The sequence below is a fragment of the Malania oleifera genome, chromosome 9, assembly GCF_029873635.1.
Source record: "Malania oleifera isolate guangnan ecotype guangnan chromosome 9, ASM2987363v1, whole genome shotgun sequence".
Lineage (NCBI taxonomy): Eukaryota > Viridiplantae > Streptophyta > Magnoliopsida > Santalales > Ximeniaceae > Malania > Malania oleifera.
In genome coordinates, this window is record NC_080425.1 from 86,395,717 (window position 1) to 86,416,863 (window position 21,147).

The window sequence follows — 21,147 nt, forward strand, 5'->3', positions numbered from 1 at the left end:
CACAATTTGCCTTCACGACGGACTGTGGAGGATGAAATCAAGTTGTTATCAGGAGTGAACCCACCTGCTAAAGGGCCATGTCGGATTGCGCCTCGAGAGATAGTAGAGTTGGGGAAGCAACTTGATGAATTGGAAGTGGGATGTGCTTGCCCTTCCGAAACACCGTTGGGAGCATTGGTGTTGTTTCAGAGGAAACATGAAGAGCATCTACGGAAGGTGTTCAACAGGCTGAGGGAAAAAAGTCTGGATGTGAAGAAGGAGAATTCTCTTTCGCTCGGTGGAGCAACAAATTCCTTGGTCAAGTGGTTGAACAAGGTCGTATCCGGAGGGGTATGGAGAAGGTAAGGATGATTCAAGAACGGAAGATCCCCACGACAGTGAAGGAGTTGCAATCCTTTCTTGGCCTTACTAAATACAGCAGGATGTTCGTTGAGAGGTATTCGCAGAGAATGACTCCAATGACAGGACTACTGGGAAGGTATTATTGGCCGCACACGCGGGATGATGTGGTTGATTATACCAAAACTTGTCTCACTTGCCAACAAGACAAGGGGGAGCAGAAGAAGTATGGTACTTTCACGGCCGCACCAAAGTACTATTCGGCAGAGGAGACGACACAATTGTTCCTTGTGGCTATTGTGAAACATTGGGGTGTTCCCCAAGTTATTATTTGTGACCGAGACTTAATGTTCATTGACAACTTCTTGACAGAATTTTTCAGGATATTCAGGTCACATATTGACATCTCTTCGAGTTATCGCCAACAGATAGACAAACAGATGAAGAGATTCAGAGAGCTGCTAGATGAGTACTTGTACCATTTTGTCAACGACAACCAGAAGAATGGCGTGCAACTACTTGATGTGGCTCCGTTCTATGGCAACGCCCAAAGGCGCTCAACAACCAACAAGAGCCCTTTTGAGCTTGTTACAGGCCAGCTGCCGTTGTTACCTCACACGGTGGGTGAGCTGTACAGACGAAAGAGTCCAAGGGCGTACATCTTTACCAGTGAAGGGAGACAGAATGCAAAGTTTTCCCAAGCCTATCTGGAGAAAGCTTCTGAACAGATGAAGAAGGGGGCAAATCAGGAGAGAAGACCGCCGTTTCATGTCAACTGCCTCAAGCCAATCAATGCCAACACCAACGACCTGAGCAGAAATCAATCAAACAGCGCAAAGTTGAAGACAGTGCAACTTGACAGACATGGAGTCGAAGAGATCCTTGCAGATAGAAAGTTCATATCCTTAAGGAAGAAGCGGCAGAAGTTTCAAGTGAAGTGGAAGTGCCTTGATGACAAAGAAATCAGCTGGATTTCTGTGGAAGATTTGAAGCCATTCGTGGACAAAGTTGAAGTGTACCTATCGCCAAAAGTCTACGAGGATGTCGACCACATAAGTGGGGGAGAACGTCACGAGCTAAGCTTGTTCAGGGCATTATGCTTGCCTGTGACCGCTTATCTCGTGTGCTTAGGATGGGTTTCCATCATGTAAATACTAGTGTAGGGTTATTTTCTGCTAATAGAATCTTTGTAAGCCAAATAAGACACTATGACTCCTCGGTCACTTTGATGTTTCCTAGTGTCAGGATGATAATTACATAAAAACCTCTTTAGGGGAGGGTGAGTGTTCATTAATCATTGTAAAACTCACTAGCAATTGTCAACGTGCTTAGCCTACTTGCCTCCCTCGCTAAGTACAACATGTCAACGGAGGATTTGTTAATGAATTACGTTTGCTTCAATGTTTACTGCTTGCTTGTCACGGCTTTCATAAATTGATTATTGTTTCCATTGCTATCTGAATGAATGTTAATGAAAGTGCTTCATGGATGAATGTTGGTAAACGATAGGCTGACTAGTTAAGCAAGAGTACTTTAGCTAGCGCCGCACGGCCCTTCACAACGGTGTGAAAAGAGGCGGACCGTGACACTAGGCAAAGTGGGAATCTTCCAATAAATACTGCATTTTTACTAACTGATCGTATAAACTATAAAGGGTTAATAAACATATCTGTTGGCTGCTCTAGAGCATTTGATTGGCCTACAAAACGTCAACTGGAGTTGTTTAGCTTTATGTAGCCAGTAGATTGGCCTAGCAAGCTTGCAGTGAGGTTTTTTTGGACTACCTCCTTTGCCATTTACTCATTTAGGCATTTAAATCTGGCTTTGAGTTTATGGCTGTCCTAGGCTATTAAAATGTCCATCAGGACATTATGATCCACTTGCTTATAAGATTCAGGAAATTAACATCATTGAAAACGAATGCCAATATTTAATTATTTTGTTGCAGCAAAATATTCTAGAATACATATCATCTTATCAACATTATGAAACCATTTGTTGATAAAGATCTGACCAACTTTGTTGCTTGAAGTTAATATACTAAATGAAAAACTCCCACCTCAAAACATTGAATCAACAGTTCCTGCACAAATTTTGATTCAACAGTTCCTACACAAGAATTTGACAGAACCTTCTTCCAATCATAATAGAGCCTTTTTGTTGTTATCAGAAAATTCACTCTCATAAATCTCCAAATACTTTTAGTGGTCCTAAGATTTTATTACTTTGGATTAAACAGAGATGGAAAAACAATGTAATCTTGCACATGAAAATAAATGCCTTTATGTGATTGTGTTATTTTGCATGTTAAGACACATTTTTTAACAGATCTATATACGAAAACAGACAACAAACCGAGCTTGAAGTCCCACTAGGTGGAGTCAACTACATAAATCCATTTCTACCTATGTATGCGATTTCCTCCAACAATTTAAGGGCTATTAAATTCTTCCTAACTATCTCACTCTAAGTTATTTTTGTTCTACCCTTAACCCTTCTACTTTTTCTAATAGTAAATAACTCACTCCTCCTCTCGCGTGCACTATTTGACCTAAGTTACAAGTGTCCAAACCATCTGAGTCACCCCTCATCTTCCATAAGTCTATGTGTAACTTCTTGTGAATATATTCATTCCTAATTTATCTTTAAACGTCATACTACTCATCCACCTTAGCAACCCATTTCAATAATTTTTACTTTTTGGATATATTGTTTCTTAATTACCCAATATTATGATACAAACAGCATAGCTAGTCTTATAGTCATTCTATAAAACTTTCCTTCAAAATTTTTGGATATTCCACAATCACACAACACACCTAGAGCACTTCTCCATTCTACTCACCCTGCTTTAACTATTTAACATCTTCTTTGATTTCTCCTTCAACCTACATAATAGATCCAAGATATTCAAATCTAGTAGTGTTATTCATTTCTTGACCTCAAATTTAACCTTTCCTCCAATATTCATCATATTCATATATTCTATCTTATTTCTACTCATCCTAAAACCTTTGGCTTCTAAAGCTTATTTCCATAATTCAAAATTAGACTCTACTCCACTCCGATCTTCATTAATCAAGATAATATCATCTACAAACAACATACCATGGAACCTAATAAGTTCATCTCCATTACTAATGCAAAAAGATAACGGCTCAAAGCATATCCTTGACGAACACCTATTATTATTAGAAATTCCCTCCACTCTCCATTAATAGTTGTAAATCTATTCATTACTCTTATCATATATATTCTTAATGACATCAATATACCTAGTATATGCTCCTTTCTCTCTAAAACCCATCATAGAACTTCTCTATGTACTTTATCATATGTTTTTTATAAGTCAATAAAAACAATAAGCTAAATCCTCTTGTTTTCAATAAATTTTTCCATTAATCTTCTTAAAAGGTATATCGCCTCTGTAGTACGTCTCCTAGAACCAAATTGATTTTCCAAGACCCTCATTTCTAGCCTTAATATTTGTCCAATTACCCTTTCCTACAATTTCATTATATGACTCATAAGTTTAATTTAATGATAGTTATTACAATTTTATATATCTCTTTATTTCTTTATATAGATACGAGAAAAAATTAACAAACGACTTTTTGCATTATGATGTGTATAATGTCATTACATACTACTACTTTTATACATAAAGTCGGGTGCCTATAAATAGAAAGAAATCAACTCACAATCTATACAATTAATTCTAGGAAATTTTAGCTAATAAGGCAAATCTAATTTAGGACACATTAATTGTGATTCTCAGCACTTTATACTTAAGAGTTGCCGAGAATGGAAGCTTTCCATATGCGACAGATCTTCAAATAGGGTTGTCGATAATGGTAGCTTTTCATATGCGGCAAATCTTCAACACTCCCTCTCAAGCTAGCAATAAATGTCAATCATTCCAAGCTTGTCCACCAGAGCTTCATAAGTCTTCTGGTCTAACCCTTTAGTAAACAGATATGCCACTTGTTGAGTTGTAGGGATATATGGCATACACACTCCTCCAAACTCAATTTTCTCTCTAATGAGGTGTCTATCAATCTCGATACGTTTAATTCTCTCATGTAGTACCGGATTGTGAACTAATGAGATTGCTGACTTGTTGTCACAGTAGAGCTTCATGGTTCCATTGATGTTTATTCATAGGTCCTTCAAGATTAGCTTAATCCATAGTATCTCATCTAATCCTTTAGCTAGGGCTCGTAATTCTGATTCTATACTGGATCTAGCAACAACATTTTTCTTCTTACTCTTCCATGTAACTAAGCTTCCCACCATATACACAAAGTATCCTGTAGTGGATCTTCTATCATCCAGCCATCCAGCCCAATCAAAGTCAGTATAGATTTTTACATTCGGTGTATCATGTTTTTTGTCTAGGATGCCCTTTCCTAGGCAAGACATCAAATACCTTAGGATTCGATTCACGGCTTCCATATGTTCTTTACCAGGGCACTGCATGAACCTGCTTACATAACTTACAGCAAAAGCAATATCAGGTCTAGTATATGATAGGTAAATTAATCTACCAACCATTGGCATCTTCCCTTATCAACTGCTTCACCCCCTTCATTCACTCTTAGCTTGGCATTTGCTTCAATTGGAGTTCATGTGGGACTACTTCCTTCCATCCCAACCTATTTTGCAAGATCAAGAACATATTTCCTTTGAGTGATAAAAATACCCCGTTTAGATCTAGCAACTTCAATTCCCAGAAAATACTTTAGATTTCCAAGGTCTTTGATCTCAAATTCTCGGGCCATCCTCATTTTCAAATTCTCCATTTCTTCTTTATCATTTCCTGTAACAACAACATCATCTACATACACAATCAGAACAACAATTTTGTTACCTATAGAGTGTTTGATAAATAACGTATGATCACCTTAACTATGCCTATAACCCATTCTTCTCAAACCATGTTCTAGGTTACTGCTTTAGTCCATACAAGGATTTATGAAGATGACACACTTTCCCCTTTACATCTTCTCTTGTTAGCCCTAGTGGAATTTCCTTGTAGAATTTCCTTGTAGACCTCTTCCTCAAGTTCTCCATGAAGAAATGCATTCTTAACATCATATTGTTTCAGTTCCCAATCCATATTTGCTACTAGAGACAGTAGGATTCTAATTGTATTAATCTTAGCCATTGGAGAAAAAGTTTCAAAGTAATCAACACCTGGAGTTTGAGTATATCCTTTAGCTACTAGGCGTGCTTTGAACCTTTCAACAGTTCCATCTGGTTTTTACTTTACTGCAAATACCCATCTACAACCAACTGCCCTTTTTCCTCTTAGTAGTGTGCACAACTTCCACGTCAGATTCTTTTCTAACGCTTCCAACTCTTCAAATACTGCTTTCTGCCAATTGTCCTGTTGAAGAGCCTCTATGACATTCTTTGCAATGAAAGACTTGTTAGGCTAGTAGTGAAAGCTTTAAACACTGGTCCAAGACCATGATAGGATACATAATTTGACAATGGATGTTTAGTGCATGTTCGAACCCCCTTCCTAATAGCAATAGGCATATCAAGTTTACTGTGTAAATCTAAAGCTGGGTTTGTACCTTCAGATATACTTTCCTCTAATGCATCCAAGGGATCTTGTGAGGAATGAATGGGTTCAGTTGTGTCTGGTTCTTTGTCTAGTATCAGTAGTGTCTTTCTAGTTCTCTGGTATGTCAAAGACTGTTGTTTTTGGCAATTTAGAAGAGTTAGTCTGCTGCAGGTTGTCTGTGGGTTTAGGTTCAGGTTGCAAATTGTCTGGTGGTAGGATGTCTCCAAGTGCATGTTTAGGTTGCAGGAGATCAGGCCGCAGATCAGCGTGTTCAGACTGCAAGTGGTCAGGCAACAGGTCAGGGTGGTCAAGTTGTTCAGGCTGCAGGTCAGGGTGTTTTGTGATAGTTCCATATTCCTGCACGCCAGTAGGCATAGCAATTGGCAGAGACTTGATCTAGACCTTGATTAGGACTCCAAAACTACTCGAGATTGACGCTATTCTCCCCTGTCAAGCAGTAGGGAGGTAAAATGGGACCAACTCATGGAAGGTGACATCTCTACTAATAAACAATTTAACACCTTTACCCTTTGTGAAACATTGAGTACCCAAGGAAAATACACTTTGTTGCACAAGGTTCTAACTTACTAATATTGCTGGACACATTTTAAAGAAAGGCAACACACCCAAAAACGCATAGTGGGAGATTAGAATAGAATTTAACCATGGGGTAAATAGCTTTGAGGTTGTCCAATGGAGATTAAAAGTCTAAAACTCTAGAAGGTATCCTGTTAATAAGAAAGGTAACAGTTAAGAGCGCATCACCCCAAAAAAGCATAGGAACATTATGATTAAAGAGTAAGTTGCGAGTGACATCTAGAAGGTGCCAGTTCTCTTTCTGCCAGACCATTCTGAGGAGAGATATGCGCACACAGCATGGTGAATAATGCCTTTTTTGGTAAAGAATGTTTTGAAGTCATTATTGACATATTCTCTACCTTGGTCGCTATGAAGTATTCAGATTTTTGTATCAAAGAGATTCTGGATCATGTTGTAAAAAATAACAAACAGTGAAAAAACCTCAGATCTGTCACGCATCAAATACACCCACATATGTCTAGTGTGCTCATCTATGAATGTTACAAACCAACGATGACTAAAGACAGAAGATTATGCGACAAGGTCCCCACACATCTGAATGAATAACTGAAAAAGGAGTAGATGCTTTATTAGTACTAAAAGGACACTTTATGATGTTTAGCTAATTCACAAGTAGAACAATGAAAACAGGATACATCAGAGGGCTTCATTAGACTAGGAAACATTTTACTAAGAACAAGAAAAGATGGACGACCAAGTCTTATATGCCACAACCAAGCTTCAGGATGATCACCAGATCGTTGCATTTCATGAAAACTTGTCAATCATATCTGTCGTTGGTGCCCGTTGTGCATTTTCACCAGGTACAACCCATTTTCTTCCATACACAGATCACTCTTCTGCATTGAGGTCAGATCCTAAAGAAAACAACCAGATTGAAAAAAACACACTAAACAGTTAAATTGCCTACATAACTTTTGAATAGAGATTAGGTTTGCTAATAGTCGAGGCACATGCAGAACATGAGGTAATGTTAGTTTCCCTCCAAGATGAATTGTTCCTTTTCCTGCAACTACTGATGCTGAACCATTAGCAACTTCAACTTTATGGTTACCAAGGCTAGGTTTATATGAGATAAAAACATAGCTATTTCCTATCATATGGTCTAAAGCACCTGAATCAACAATCCATGTGTTGCACTTATTTGAAGTAGTAGAGAGTGCACAGGAAGTTTTACCACCCCCTGTGGAGTTAGCAATCTCAACACGGATTTCTAGTAACTTGTTAATAAAAGTTGACTCAGTCTCCTCCTGTTGTTGAGCACCTTCAGCCATATGTGTTTTACTCACCTTTTTACCTTTATCTCTATTACCTCCTGGTCTTCCATGTATCTCCCAACAAGTGTCAATAATACGCCTCCATTTATGGCATCGGGCACACCAAAGATTGTCCTTATCGTCCCCTTTCTTCCTTTTATTTGGAGGTCAATGATCTCTGTTGACTACTATAGCCACGAATTCTCCACTCCGATACTTAGTCATGGCCTTTCTTCTGCTCTCTTCACTTCATACCATTAAGAAAACTTTTCACTAAGGGAAGGAAAAGGAGTTCTACTAATCACCATGGAGCACACATTATCAAATTCAGATCGTAAACCAGTCAAGATTTTATACATCCTACCCTTCTCCATATGGCGAGTAACTCTAATTGGCACATGAGTATTCTCAAGCTCTAAATTTTGATAATAATCCAATTCCAACCATAATCCCTTTAGAATACTGAAATAGGAGTTAACATCGGAATCACCTTGTTTAGTGTCTTGGATCTGATTCTCCAACTTATACATTGAACCATCATTACCTTCACTTGAAAATTCCTCTTTCACAGATGCCTATAGATCTCTTGCCTTCTCCATGAATAGGTAGTTACACCCAATGTTTGGCTGCATAATGTTGATCAAACAAGCCAACACCTGTGAGTTCTCAGCTTCCCATCTCTCTGCTGCAGCTCCATCTTCTTCTGGTTGCTTCTTAGAGCCATCTAAATATCCCAACTTGCTTTTCCCTCCGATGATCATCTTGATTGATTGTGCCCAATTGGCATAATTGGTAGAATTCAGCTTCTCAAACACCATCGGGACGTTGGATTGATCATGCCGGCTGTTGAATTGCATAGCTGACACAAGATGTTTATTGTGAACAAACATGGTGATTTGTGAGGTTTCTGGTTGCGAGTGGGTAAGGACATGCGGCGGGTAGGGTTTTGCTTGAGAAGAGGGTGGCGGCTGAACTTCTTTCTCAGCCTGAGAGGGTGGCAGCTGAACCTCATGGTTGGACTTTTCTCTCGGCCTGATAGGGTGGCAGCTAAACCTCTTTCTCGGCCTGAGTTTGTGTGCTTAAGAAGTTGATGGTGGCTAGGGTTTTCCCAGGGATGGAAAGTGCGGCTAGGGTTTTTTCACGACTGTAAGGCTAGGGTGTTAAAAATCTTAGGCTCTAATACCAAGTAGAAAAAACTAACGAATGACTTTTTTGTATTATATTGTGTATAATGTCATTACATACTGCTGCTTCTATACATTAAGTCAGGTGCCTATAAATAGAAAGAAATCAACTCACACTCTGTAAAATTAATTCTAGGAAATTATAGCTAATAAGGCAAGTCTAATTTAGGACACACTAATTGTGATTCTCGACACACTCCATATTTAGAGTGGCCGAGAATGGTAGCTTTCCACATGCGACAGACCTTCAAATATAGTTGTTGAGCATGGTAGCCTTCCATACGCGGCAGATCTTCAATGAGTATTAAAGTGTTCTCCTCCATTTGTCTGGCATTTTTCCTAGGTTTTTTAAATGTGTTTTTTTTTTTTTTTTTTTTTTTGGAGAAGTAAAGGAAACTATATTTAAGAGGCATCAAAAGGATGCCAGCCCATGGTACACTGAATCAAGCACCTTGAAGGGTGTCACACAAATCAAGATTACATCAAAATCATTAATAACAGTCCTACTGTGCCAACTATTAACCGCAGTAAACCAATGTTCTTTACTGATTTGGATTGTTGAGGGATGAAAATTTTGAACAATCACCTATTCGGATCTTTCCAAGCACACTAGAAAATTGCAAAGGGAATGAGGAGCAAAGCCTTTCTCTTGAATCTCCTTCCAGGTCCAGAGTTCCCTTCCCGTAGAGTTAGGGATGAGCCACCTTTGTCCGATCGGAGACAGCATCGTATTCCAGAGATTCCTTGTCCAAGCAGAGTGGAGGAGGATGTGCTCAACCAATTCTGTGTCAACCATGCAAAGGGGGGGAAGTCTGTTGACAATTGACAGACCCATTCTCTGCAAGTTATCCATGGTCAAAATTTTATCATGGGTTGCCTCCCAAACAAGGAAGGCAACTTTTGTGGGGGCTGAAGTCCTCCAAATTTGAGTCCAAGGGAAAATAGCATTGTCCGCCACCAAATGGAAGAGGTTCTTTTAAAAGGATCTAATGGTGAAGGCCCCCTTCACATCTAAGGTCCAAATAGGGAGATCGGTGCTATTATGGTGTTAGTAGCTGTAGCGAACACTGTAAAAGCCCGTGAGCTGGTTCAATTCCCAATCATCCACATTTCTAAGGAAGGGGATGTTCTAGAAGAGCCCCTGATCTTAGGTTTGAAGGTGTCGACTGACCCAAGCATCTTTATCACATGCAAAGTTATAGATGGTTGGGAATAGGACACTAACAACTTTTTGATCATGCCACAAATCATGCCAAAAATAAATGTTGTCCCCCCTCCCCACCTAAAACCTAATACAGGAAACAAAATCATTCCAGCCTTTCCTGATAAAATTCTACACTCCTTACTATGGGGTCCTCCGTTAGGCTGGGAGATCCAACCGTTATGTTCAAGCCTATATTTCACAACAATGATTCCCCACCAATGGTGATATTTCTCAGTCATGAATCTCCATAACCATTTCCCTTATAGGGCTTTATTGAACGTGTGGAGACTAGAGGGACTTCAAACCCAAGCCTCTACTAAATGAAAGGGTTGTTTCGCCATGCCCTATTTGACAAGGTGAAATTTTTCGCCCCAAAGCTGCCCAAAAAAACCTCCTTTGAATTCTTTCAAGTCTCTTAGCAACTGAAGTTGGAAGGAGGAGGAGAGACATGAAGTAAACAGGAAGATTTGTCAAGGTACTTTTAATGAGAGTGAGTCCTTTCGAGAAGAAATTCCTCTTGCATCCATCCAGCCTTTTTCAAAATTTCTCAATGATGGGATGGACCCCACACTCATTTGTTAGCACCAAGAGGTAGCCCAAGGTAGTTAATAGGGGAAGTACCTTTTTGCAGCCCAAAAGACTAGCAAGGAGAGGCCCATCTACATTTTCTCCAACCAAAATGATTCGCTTTTTCCAAGGTTAACTTTCAAACACGAAACCACCTCAAACATATGTTAATGTGTTAAGAATTTGAATTGTATCACCAGCTTTTGTTAGAAGCAACATTGAGTGTTTGCAGATTTGAGCCTAATTGTAAACACGGTTCGGGTTGTGAACCGGATGTGAGGAGGAAGTTGTACCTCTTGTAAGCAGCGGATTAGGAGGAAGTTGTACCTCTTGCAAGCAACGGATTAGGAGGGAGTTGTACCTCTTGTAAGCAGCGGATTGTAAGGGAAGCTCCGTCCCAATTTAAGGAGCAGGGATTATAGTGGAATCCTTGAGTGGGTTGCTCAAGGCGAGGACGTAGGCCGGGTTTGCTGAACCTCGTAAAATTGTGGTTACATTCTCTCTTCCCTTATCCTTTTCATTTTCCGCATCGTATTTCAATTTCCTGCTTGCTTGTGTATGTTGAATAATTTTACACGCATTTAATTGGGTAAAAGGGAATTCATTGATTTAGTAATTCAATTCAACATCAAATTCCAGCCATTAATTAGTTAAACATAGAAATAAGGATTGATTGGTAAATAAGTTTCAAAAAAAATTTTAAAATACCCAATTCACCCCCCTTCTTAGGATTACACCTATATCCACAGTCTCCATTGCAATCTACAATGATTGGAGGATTTCAGCTTTCTCAAAGGGGGCTAACAGATTTTAAATTGATGTCGTCCACTACAAGTCTCTAGCTTTTAGATTCAAAGTAAAGAGCTTCATAAAGTTGCAGATTCCCCCTTTAGTGTCCTCCTCCTCAGTTAAGGTGTTCTCTCCGATTTCAATGTTGGAAATGGTGTTCAATCTATGATGCGCATTCATGGTTTGGTGGAAAATTCTAGTATTACAATCTCCCTCCTTGAGCCATAAGGCTCTAGATTTTTGCCTTTAGGAGAACTCTTCAAGGCTAATAGCCTCAATCAGTTCCTTCTTTAACAAAACTCTTTTGGCCCTTTCATCAGAACTAAGCCCTTGTCTTAGCTCTTGCTCATCAAAGATCTTAATGCCATTCAGAATAATGGTTTTCTTCGCCTGAATGTTCCTAAAAGTGCTTTTATTCCACACTTCGAGCTTCTCTTTCAAACCCTTTAGTTGTAAATCTAGCTTAGTTGGCTTTCCCCTCAACGTGCAATGTGGACCACGAAAGCTTAATGAGGTTCCCAAAGCCAATGAGCTTTAACAACATATAACTCCATTATCACCTGGGCATTTCCAAACTTCAATTAGGATGTCATCCGCTCCTATAGCTTTTCAATTTTTAATCTTTTTCAATGCAATCTTAACTTCATTAACTCTAATTTTCCAAATAAATCTCACACTTTTAGCTTTTTCCCTCATTTTTCAATTACTCAATTCTAAGTTTAAGCTTTCTACTCACTTTTCATTAAATAGTTTATTTGAGTAACTTCGCCATCTTACTTTTATGTATACTTCTTTAACCAAGACAGTATCATCCTCATTTATTCTACATTTTACATTACCTAAATTCTCGCTCATTCTCTCTAACTCTAGCAAGTTTAAATATTCTCTTTCCGCTTCTTTGTATCTAACCTAACATATAAAGTATCACATGCTCTATGTTTAGCTTTACTAACTGCCTTTTTTGCATCTTTTCTTGCCACTTTATTCTTTTCAAAGTTTTCCATGATTCTATATTTTGCCATTTTTAATACCAAATTTTTTTGTCTTCTTACAGCTTTTTGAACATCTTGATCTCACCACTGACTTTCTAGCTAAGAATCTTCCTTTAGATCCACCAAAATCCCTTTTGCAATTTTTTTAGTGGAATTAGCTATCCTACACCAAAGAGTGTTTACATGTACACATTCCTTTGTTGTTCAATCTTCCTCTTTGATCATTTTACCTTTAAATTTTACTAGCAGATACCCATGCAATGCACGGGATCTTTCCTATTTAATTTGTTAAGCATTACGTAATATATATTTTCATATCATTATAAAATATATAATTTAAAACATACAAAAATAAATTGCAAACTTTTTGTTTCTTTGGTTTTAGGAGGATCTCTTATCCTCCATCCCTCGTAAATTCTTCTCTCTTGTTAATGAAGTTCTTTTTCTATCAAAATAAATCAATAATAAATTATAAACTTATATAATTTGTTTTTACTATTGCTTATTCTTTTAATTTGATTAATCAATAACTAAATATATTTTTTCGGGTCCATGCAATCATCATAAAGCTTATGGTGAACTAAAAAGAGTACCACGTTGAATTTGAGAAGCATGTTTGTAAATTTTATCAAGAAGCTAGCATCATCATACTAAAACATGTTGTTATCATGCTATCAACTAATAGCATGTGTCTTGGAATGCATGTGATTTGTATGAAGAATACAAAATTAAATTGACCTATTTTAAATATTTCTTAAGAAAAACATGCAATTAATCGATACATCTAGCCATACATCAAAAGAATGTCTTTCTTTTTTAAAGGAATCCAATAAATATGTATCCTAAATTGTGTGGGCCCTTATTATGACCTCCAACTAGCAGTGTACAAATTTTACCAAAAAATCAAAAACTGAACCAAAACCAGACTGAAAACCTCTCTGGTTCGGTATATCAGTTCTCAGTTTTGGTTCTAGTGTTCAAAAGTAAAAACTCAGTTTCAGTTTCATTTTCAGTTTCTGACTGAGAATCGAACCAAAAAACTGAAAAAACCGAATAAACACACACATTAAATTGTATATAATATTAATATTAAAATTGTATAATTATATTCATAAATATTTAATAATTTAACTATAATTTCTAATTACACCCTATGAATGTAAAAAATCTTTATTTCATTTTAAAATAAATAAATTTTACTATAACTCAGAATTCAGAATAATAATAAGTTGTTAGAAGGGGAAAGGTGTTTTATACAAGTGGTAATGAGTGCTTCCCATCCGCCACATCCAATTGCCCAGGGAGCCTTTGCAATACTCCTTCCCACATCAATTGGAACTAGGAAGGCAATACATTTTCTTCTTATAAATACCAGATACATCCCCCCTATCCAAGCAATGTAGTGGGTTTTAAAAGCAAAGGCTGTGGCCCATAGTGAGCTTTAAAAGCAAAGCTTGTGACCCATATACGACATAAATGTTTGGGTTCAGCCCAACAGATGTCTTGGGTATTAAATTTACACATTGTTAGTTCAAAACTTTTTTAAAAACCGAATTTAACCAAACTGAACAGGAAAACCAGCGGTTTGGTTTTTTTATTAACCAACGGTTTAGGATTCGATTTCAGTTTATAATTTTTGAAAACTGAGGAATTCGATTCAGTTGTCGGTTTTGCCGATAACCGAACTGAACAGAACTCATTACAGCCTTACCTCCAACTCCAACCATAAACTTCTTAGTTTGAGTAAAAAATAAAATAAAATTAGAAAAACCAATCAAGCATTTTTGAACATTTAAATAAATAAATAATGACTAATATATTTATTGTAATGCCCATACAATTCAAAACACAAATTTATTGCACTCATTTCCCATACATCATCCCATAAGAACAATTTCATTAAACTCTTTTAATATATACAAGAAATGAGTGCAATAAATGCATGTTTTGAATTGTGTGGAAAAAAAATTATAATAAGTATATCAATTATTATTTTGTTCCAAACAGTCTTGATTTGTTCCTCTAATAATTTTATTTTATTTTTTAAATTCAAAATCACAAGAAATTAAGATTAGAGTTTTGGATGCTATAAAGAGGCCTATATATATATATATATATATATATATATATAAAATTATATATTCTCCCTTTGTGTTCAACTACCTAGTTCTCTTGCATTAATTTATGTTACCCATTCTCTTCCATTTTTCAATGCAAATAGTGATATATATATATACATAATTATATATTCTTCCTTAGGTTCCACTACCTAGTTCTCTTTCATTGATTTAAGTTACCCATTCTCTTCAATTTTTTAATATAAATATCTATCACTAGAACTCTATATTGTGTGGTTAAACTTTCACTTAGATAACTTTACAAATCTTACATGATATTCAACCTACTCTCCTAGTTACAAATATATATATATTTGACTTTTATTATGTGCACTCCAGCTTATTAAATGTTCTTCTCTCTTCTTAAAGCATGTCATTCATGTGATAAAATCAAAGGACATAGTGAGTCTTCGATCAAATCATCATACTCATTTTTATCTCCATACTCATGTCCTCCATGTGCCCTCTCATATCCTTTATTATCCTTTCCAATGTGTCCATTCAAATCAACACCTATGAATATTTTCTCAATCCCTATTATCCTTTGTATAACACTATTCATAACTTACCAAAATTATCTTTTTAGGCTTTCTACTACTTGTAATTGAGGATCATAAGCACTAAAGACATTTATTATCACTACTTAAGACCATCTTGATTTTTATGATTTTATCCCCTATTCTCTTAACAACTACAAGCCTACAAAACAACTTTTTAGTCTTTGTCTACAATGATTTCTACCCACTTACGTTTTTCTTTTCTTATATGCCAAAATTTTAAATCCTGATTTTTCAATTTCTCTAACTTTATCCCTACCCACTTAGTTTCTTGAAGGCAGATTATGATAATTTTTCTTCTAATCATTTTGTCAACAATATCCATACATTGACTTGTAAGTGTACCCATATTCCATGTTGCTAATCTAATCCTAGTCTCATGAACTAACTTCTTTACCTTCCTACATCAAGAAAGTTGTAGGAACCCCTGCATATTTGTCATGGTACCCAGGTATCAACACAGCACATCACTGTGGAGCAACAACCTGACCCATCCTCGCCAATTCTCACTACACCTTGGTATAAGTGCACCACATCGCTCGTAGGAGATTCACAGATATCTAATAAGTTTTATGTTAGCTATCGGCTATCTAAGTCAACCCTCCTCCTTTACCCGAACTTGGGACAAGCTGTGTGTGAAAAGATTAGAATATTGCATAAAGATATATCTTTAACAACTCTACATATATTGTTAATATATGCCCAGTATTACACACACCCAATACACTTCAAGTCATTGATTCTTCTAGATCTCCGTGCTTCCCCACACCCACTATGGCTCTTGATTTGCCACCAGCAATACTAAACTGATTGCAAACTTATCAATTGATTTTTGGAATTGTAACTCCACCTAAATTTGTGCTTGTTCTAGCAAAATTTATACACGTATTCAAACAATAGCTGCTTGTCCTAATTACATTTAAACATTTAGAATTAATAAAAAAAAAATTGAAAAGCAACATTGCCTTGCATATTTCCATTAAGGAAAATAAATGATATATTAGTTCACATCCATGAATAGATAACCCTAGCTTTCAAAAATTTCGATGAAATACCATTCCTACCTAGCAAAAAAAAAACAATAATAGAATTGAATACCATTCTCAAGGAGGTAGATTCTTGCTCTTTCCAAGATTTTGCAAATAGAGCACGCAGATCAGAAGTCCATCCAAGAAAGCCCCTCCATTCATTGTATATACACTGCAAATGATTTGCCCACTATCAAAATTAGAAGTTATCAAAAGTAGACCTAAAATTATATAACAAACCCTTCTCAATTACGGCAAAATCTAAGCTGAGGATAGCTAAATTATGTCTCCGTGACCCTTTTTACACTTTTAGGAAACAGTTGATAATGTTGTTTGTACCTCAAGTATTGTATACTATCAAACAAGGCAATTGCCTGGGGATGAAATGATGTAAACAAAAACTAAAATTTCATAAGCTAAGCAATAAAGTTAGCTACTAACGAAAACATTAATGATCCTTTAAAGAATAGAGCTTGAAAAAACAATGGTCCTGCATATAAATTAAAGTAGAATTGACAGAAAAAAATATATTACCAATGCAATTTCCTTTATTTTTTGTAGTTCATTTTCCTTTCCTTCATCTAGTTCATCTTCTAATTCACAGAACCACACTGCTAAGAAAAAACATGTAGCACAGAGAGAGCAATTTTGTTATGCCTCCAGATGGGCTCAACCCAAGCACAAATCGATCTATTATATTTTCCCCTGAGTTAGCTAAGCAAACAACAAAACGCTCAAACAGATAATACACCAATCAAAGAATCTGAAATCTAGTTTAATATATGGGGAAAAAAAAGACCTTAAAATTGCATTGTTATTTCTTTAGTCCTTAGAAAAACCTTTTATTAGAAACAGTACAGCTCAGAGATGCTACAACTCTCTCTCTCTTGTGAACAGCAGGCAAAGAAACAATCGAACAGCATACTTCATCAGAGACAAATGACAAGACAGTTTTGAAACAGCCTCAATTGCTCATAAATTCAACCATTATATATCTGAAGACAATAAAACACCCCAACGTACCGTCTGAGTTGTCTGCAAAACGACGCCTTTCTCACCAGACTCGTGAGAGACCAGAACGTTAGGCCGGAAGCCCTTCCAGTTCCCATCGACTGCCGATTTCGCCTCGACGACGCCGCGAACAACCACGAGTTTCCCATCGGACTGATTAGAGGAATCATGAGGCTCGGAGCAATCGAGCAGTGTTCGGAGATCGGCGACGCGAAGGGAGGGGGCTTTGCTGATTTGACGAAGAGCAGAGGAAGTGAAGGTGAACTTGAGGATACTTCGGACGGCGACGTAGGCGAGGGCTAGCCCAAGAACCGCACCGTCAGCAGCAAGAGCAATTTGGGCAAGGATTGCAGCGGCTGCTTGGTCGTGAGCAGACATGATATGGTTAGTCTTCACATCTTGCGGACAATTCGAAGGGAAAATGAGAGATTTAGGGCACAAATTCAGATGGAGAGATGATAAGGAATTCAGATTTCGGAGAGGTGGCCGGAAGAAAATGCAGGGAGATACAGAGCAGTCGGCAATTAGAAAACCTGCTGCGGCAGCAATCGGTCGTTCCCAACAAGTGAGTCAAATTTACGGGCGAAATTGGGCAACATATAGTCAAGACCTTCATGACACCATAACATGTCGATTTTAGGATGTTTAACTACTTATTTTTTTTAAAATAACGTAATAAAATATGTGGAAATTAAAATTTTGATAACACAAAGTGATACATTATTATAAAATACTAATGTTAAATACATTATTATAAAATAAAATAAAAAAGTGTTATGGAAGTTATATGTATATGTGTGTGTGTGTTAGATTGTTATTAAAAAACAATAGTACCAGTTTGTGGTACATATGTTTGAGTTTTTTTTCTTATGAGAACAAAAATATTTACCTCTCTTAAATTAGACAGAAAGATAAAGACTTTTCTTGAGAATTATAAAATGTCACATCCTTCACCTAAGGTTTCAAAAATATCGTATACTTTTTTTTAGATTTGAGAAAAATATATATATCTTCCCTCAAAAAATTTATCTTTTTTTCAAAATATAGAGGAATATTTGTGTGCTTTTTTTTTTTATAAACTTCAGAAAAATCCATAAAATTTTTAAAACCTTAGGAGAAATCTTTAAAAATTTGAAACTTTAGGAGAGATTATTGTTTTTATATCAAATCTCAAGGAATATCAATATCTTTTACCCTTCTTACTATCATATACTTCCAGGAAAATGAAATTAGATCTTATATTTAGATTTCAATCAATTTTCATATAAATATTGTAAAAAAGTATATTAAATATCTTTCAAAATCACACATCTAAATTCTTAAAAATTTTATCCTTATATTTGGTTCTAGTAGAGTCAAATAGGTTGTACATTGAACTTTTAGTCTAACTCGTATATTTGAGCTATACGGAAATTAAACTCGCCAACTAATTTATATATTGTTTGAAATTGTTTTTGAAATATGGTCGATTTAGTTAGCATGAATTGAGTGGATTGGACAAGTTTTTTAATAATCCTAATCTATTCTAATATATCAAAGTTTTTTATTCTAATTTATATTAGATTGATTTGTTTGATACACAAGAATGGTATGAAATTGATTTTATAATTTTACACTTTTGCTATAAAATTTTTTATTCTATTTTACTTTTATCTCATTCCATTACATTCTAGCGCATCAAAGTCTTGATAAAAGTTAAATATTGATTATTCAAAAATAATTTTTAAAAGCTCTAATTTTATTACTATTTATTAAAAATTATATCTTTCAATCTCAATAAATGTTTTGGGGGATAAATGAAAAAAAAAAATATCTCAATCTAATTAAGTTATTGATTAGAACACATTAACTATCCCTAGTTTGGGACCACCTAGGGTGTTTGAAGGGTTTGTCCAAGTTGAAGTTTTGTGATATTGAAAAAAAAAAAAATTAATGTTTGTAAAATTAAACCATTTTCTTAATAATAAATAAATAAACCAATGATAAGACCATCTCATCAATAAACCCCAACAATATTAATAGAGTAAAGGGTGGCCCCAAAGCGGAATTGACCGGTGGTGGTTGGTCGAAGCTCCAGTGTGACGCCCTGCTTTTGTTGTTGTTTTTGTGATGCCCGATTTTTCATATCATTTTTTAAATAAAAAAAAAAACCACATAAAAACAATACATACCGGCCACGTCAACCACCGATACCATAATACATAACCCAACCTGCAAATGGGCACCGAGTATACATCATACTCACATATACAATCCTAACAACAGAATTCATTTCATATACCTATATACATCCTACAGCGAATACACATACCAAAGTGTCAACCAACCAAAATATTATATATCAACATACATTCCAAAATAACAAAACTCTAGGAGAATCATCCATCCCTAGTTACACACTCACCTTATAAGTCAAGGTACTAGCTCCACTCTATCTAAGAACTCTATCACCAGCTCGATCTCGATTTCCTAAAATATTTAAATGATTGGGTGAGATACATCTCAATAAGACGGAATAAATTATCCACAGTGTGTGGCAATACGAGATTTATTATATCATAACATATAAGCATACCAGTGTTAGTATTTTCTGAGAAAAATATACCATTCCACATTTAGTACTGTATAGATATACAAAAGAAGCTTTTAAAAGATTTTATCTTCATTTCTAAAATCATTCACTATAATCCAAATTTATTTGCAAAATTCCTGAGAATAGGGAAACTTACCCACCCATTACAAGTAGCTTCCCTCTACCCTGATATCGTTTGCAGCCTAACCCTATTAACTCGAGTTCAGCTACAACTAATACTTATCAGAGCACTCACCTTACTCAGTAAGCACTCAGGCGTTGTGTTTTACTTTGCTTTAATTATTTATTAACTCGCGCTATTCATTTTCCATTTCATTCCTTTTTTCCTTTTTCATGTTCATTTCCATTTCTATCACATGAGTATCCTCAATAACCCACACTGTCGTGCCTGTAACTCATGGTTGCCCTGAGGATTTTTGTAGTGACCCGAAGAATAATAGCATTTTAATAATAAGAGGGAGAGAAAATAGATACAGAAATAGAAGGAGGTCGTAGACTTCGTCAATGAACGCTCCACGTTCGTCGACTACATTGCATTTTGGAGAATAAAATAATTTAATTTAATTTTAAGAAATTTTCCAGGCTTCGTCGACGAACACAGGGTTTCGTCGACGAAGGTCTTCAGAATTTCGTCGACGAACACAAGGCTTCGTCGACGAGGAAATACCAAAAGACGGTTCAAGCTCCTCTAAATTTCGTCGACGAAGTGACGTGGCTTATCGACGAATCCAGCAGCATAAAAATGGGAAAACCGGGATTTTTGGTCATTTCTCTCGCCGCTCTCTCTCTCTCCTCTCTCTCTCTCTCTCTCTCTCTCCTACAACTCTCTCTCCCTTCTCTCTTCGTTTTCGGCCCCACCAGTCGCCGGATCGACAATCCGAAGCTACCACGACGCTCCTGGCGGAGTTCTCTGCAAGATTGTCGGAGTGGATCGTCAGGAAAACGAAGTTGGATTTTATCCCAAATTCAGGGTAAGGACTTTTATCCAATTTTTGACTTCCTGGCAATTCTAGGAAATGATGTAGGCAAGAAAATACTAATGTTTAGTTCTGAAAAATACTGTTTTCAGGGTGTTGTGTACGAGGCCCTGCTGGGGCTAGGCCAGTTTTCTATAGGGGCTTTTTAAAGTTAAGGTAAGGGATATATGATATGCTAGGAAATTTCTAAATATTATGCAGTGTATTTATTTATGAAAATTATGTATTATAGTATGGTGTGGCTTGAGAATATGTATGTAGTACGGGAATCTGTTTTATGAATTATAGTTTCATGATTTTATGTATTTCATTGCTATGATTATGTGAATTACAGTACCATGATTTTACAGATTTTAATACT

The 21,147-nt window shown here is 36.3% G+C and overlaps 1 protein-coding gene across 1 annotated transcript in view; it reads right to left on the bottom strand.

Annotated features, from left to right (window-relative positions):
- The window catches only part of LOC131164538 (E3 ubiquitin-protein ligase SPL2), a 34,049-nt gene extending 16,217 nt beyond the window's left edge, over positions 1-17,832 (bottom strand). Inside the window, exons 1-2 of the mRNA XM_058121804.1 lie at positions 17,229-17,832; positions 16,276-16,377 (exon numbers count right to left, since the gene is read on the bottom strand). Coding sequence (XP_057977787.1) covers positions 16,276-16,377; positions 17,229-17,594 — 468 coding nt within the window. The 5' untranslated portion in view covers positions 17,595-17,832. The remainder of the gene's footprint in view (positions 1-16,275; positions 16,378-17,228) is intronic.
- Positions 17,833-21,147: the final 3,315 nt, after the last annotated feature.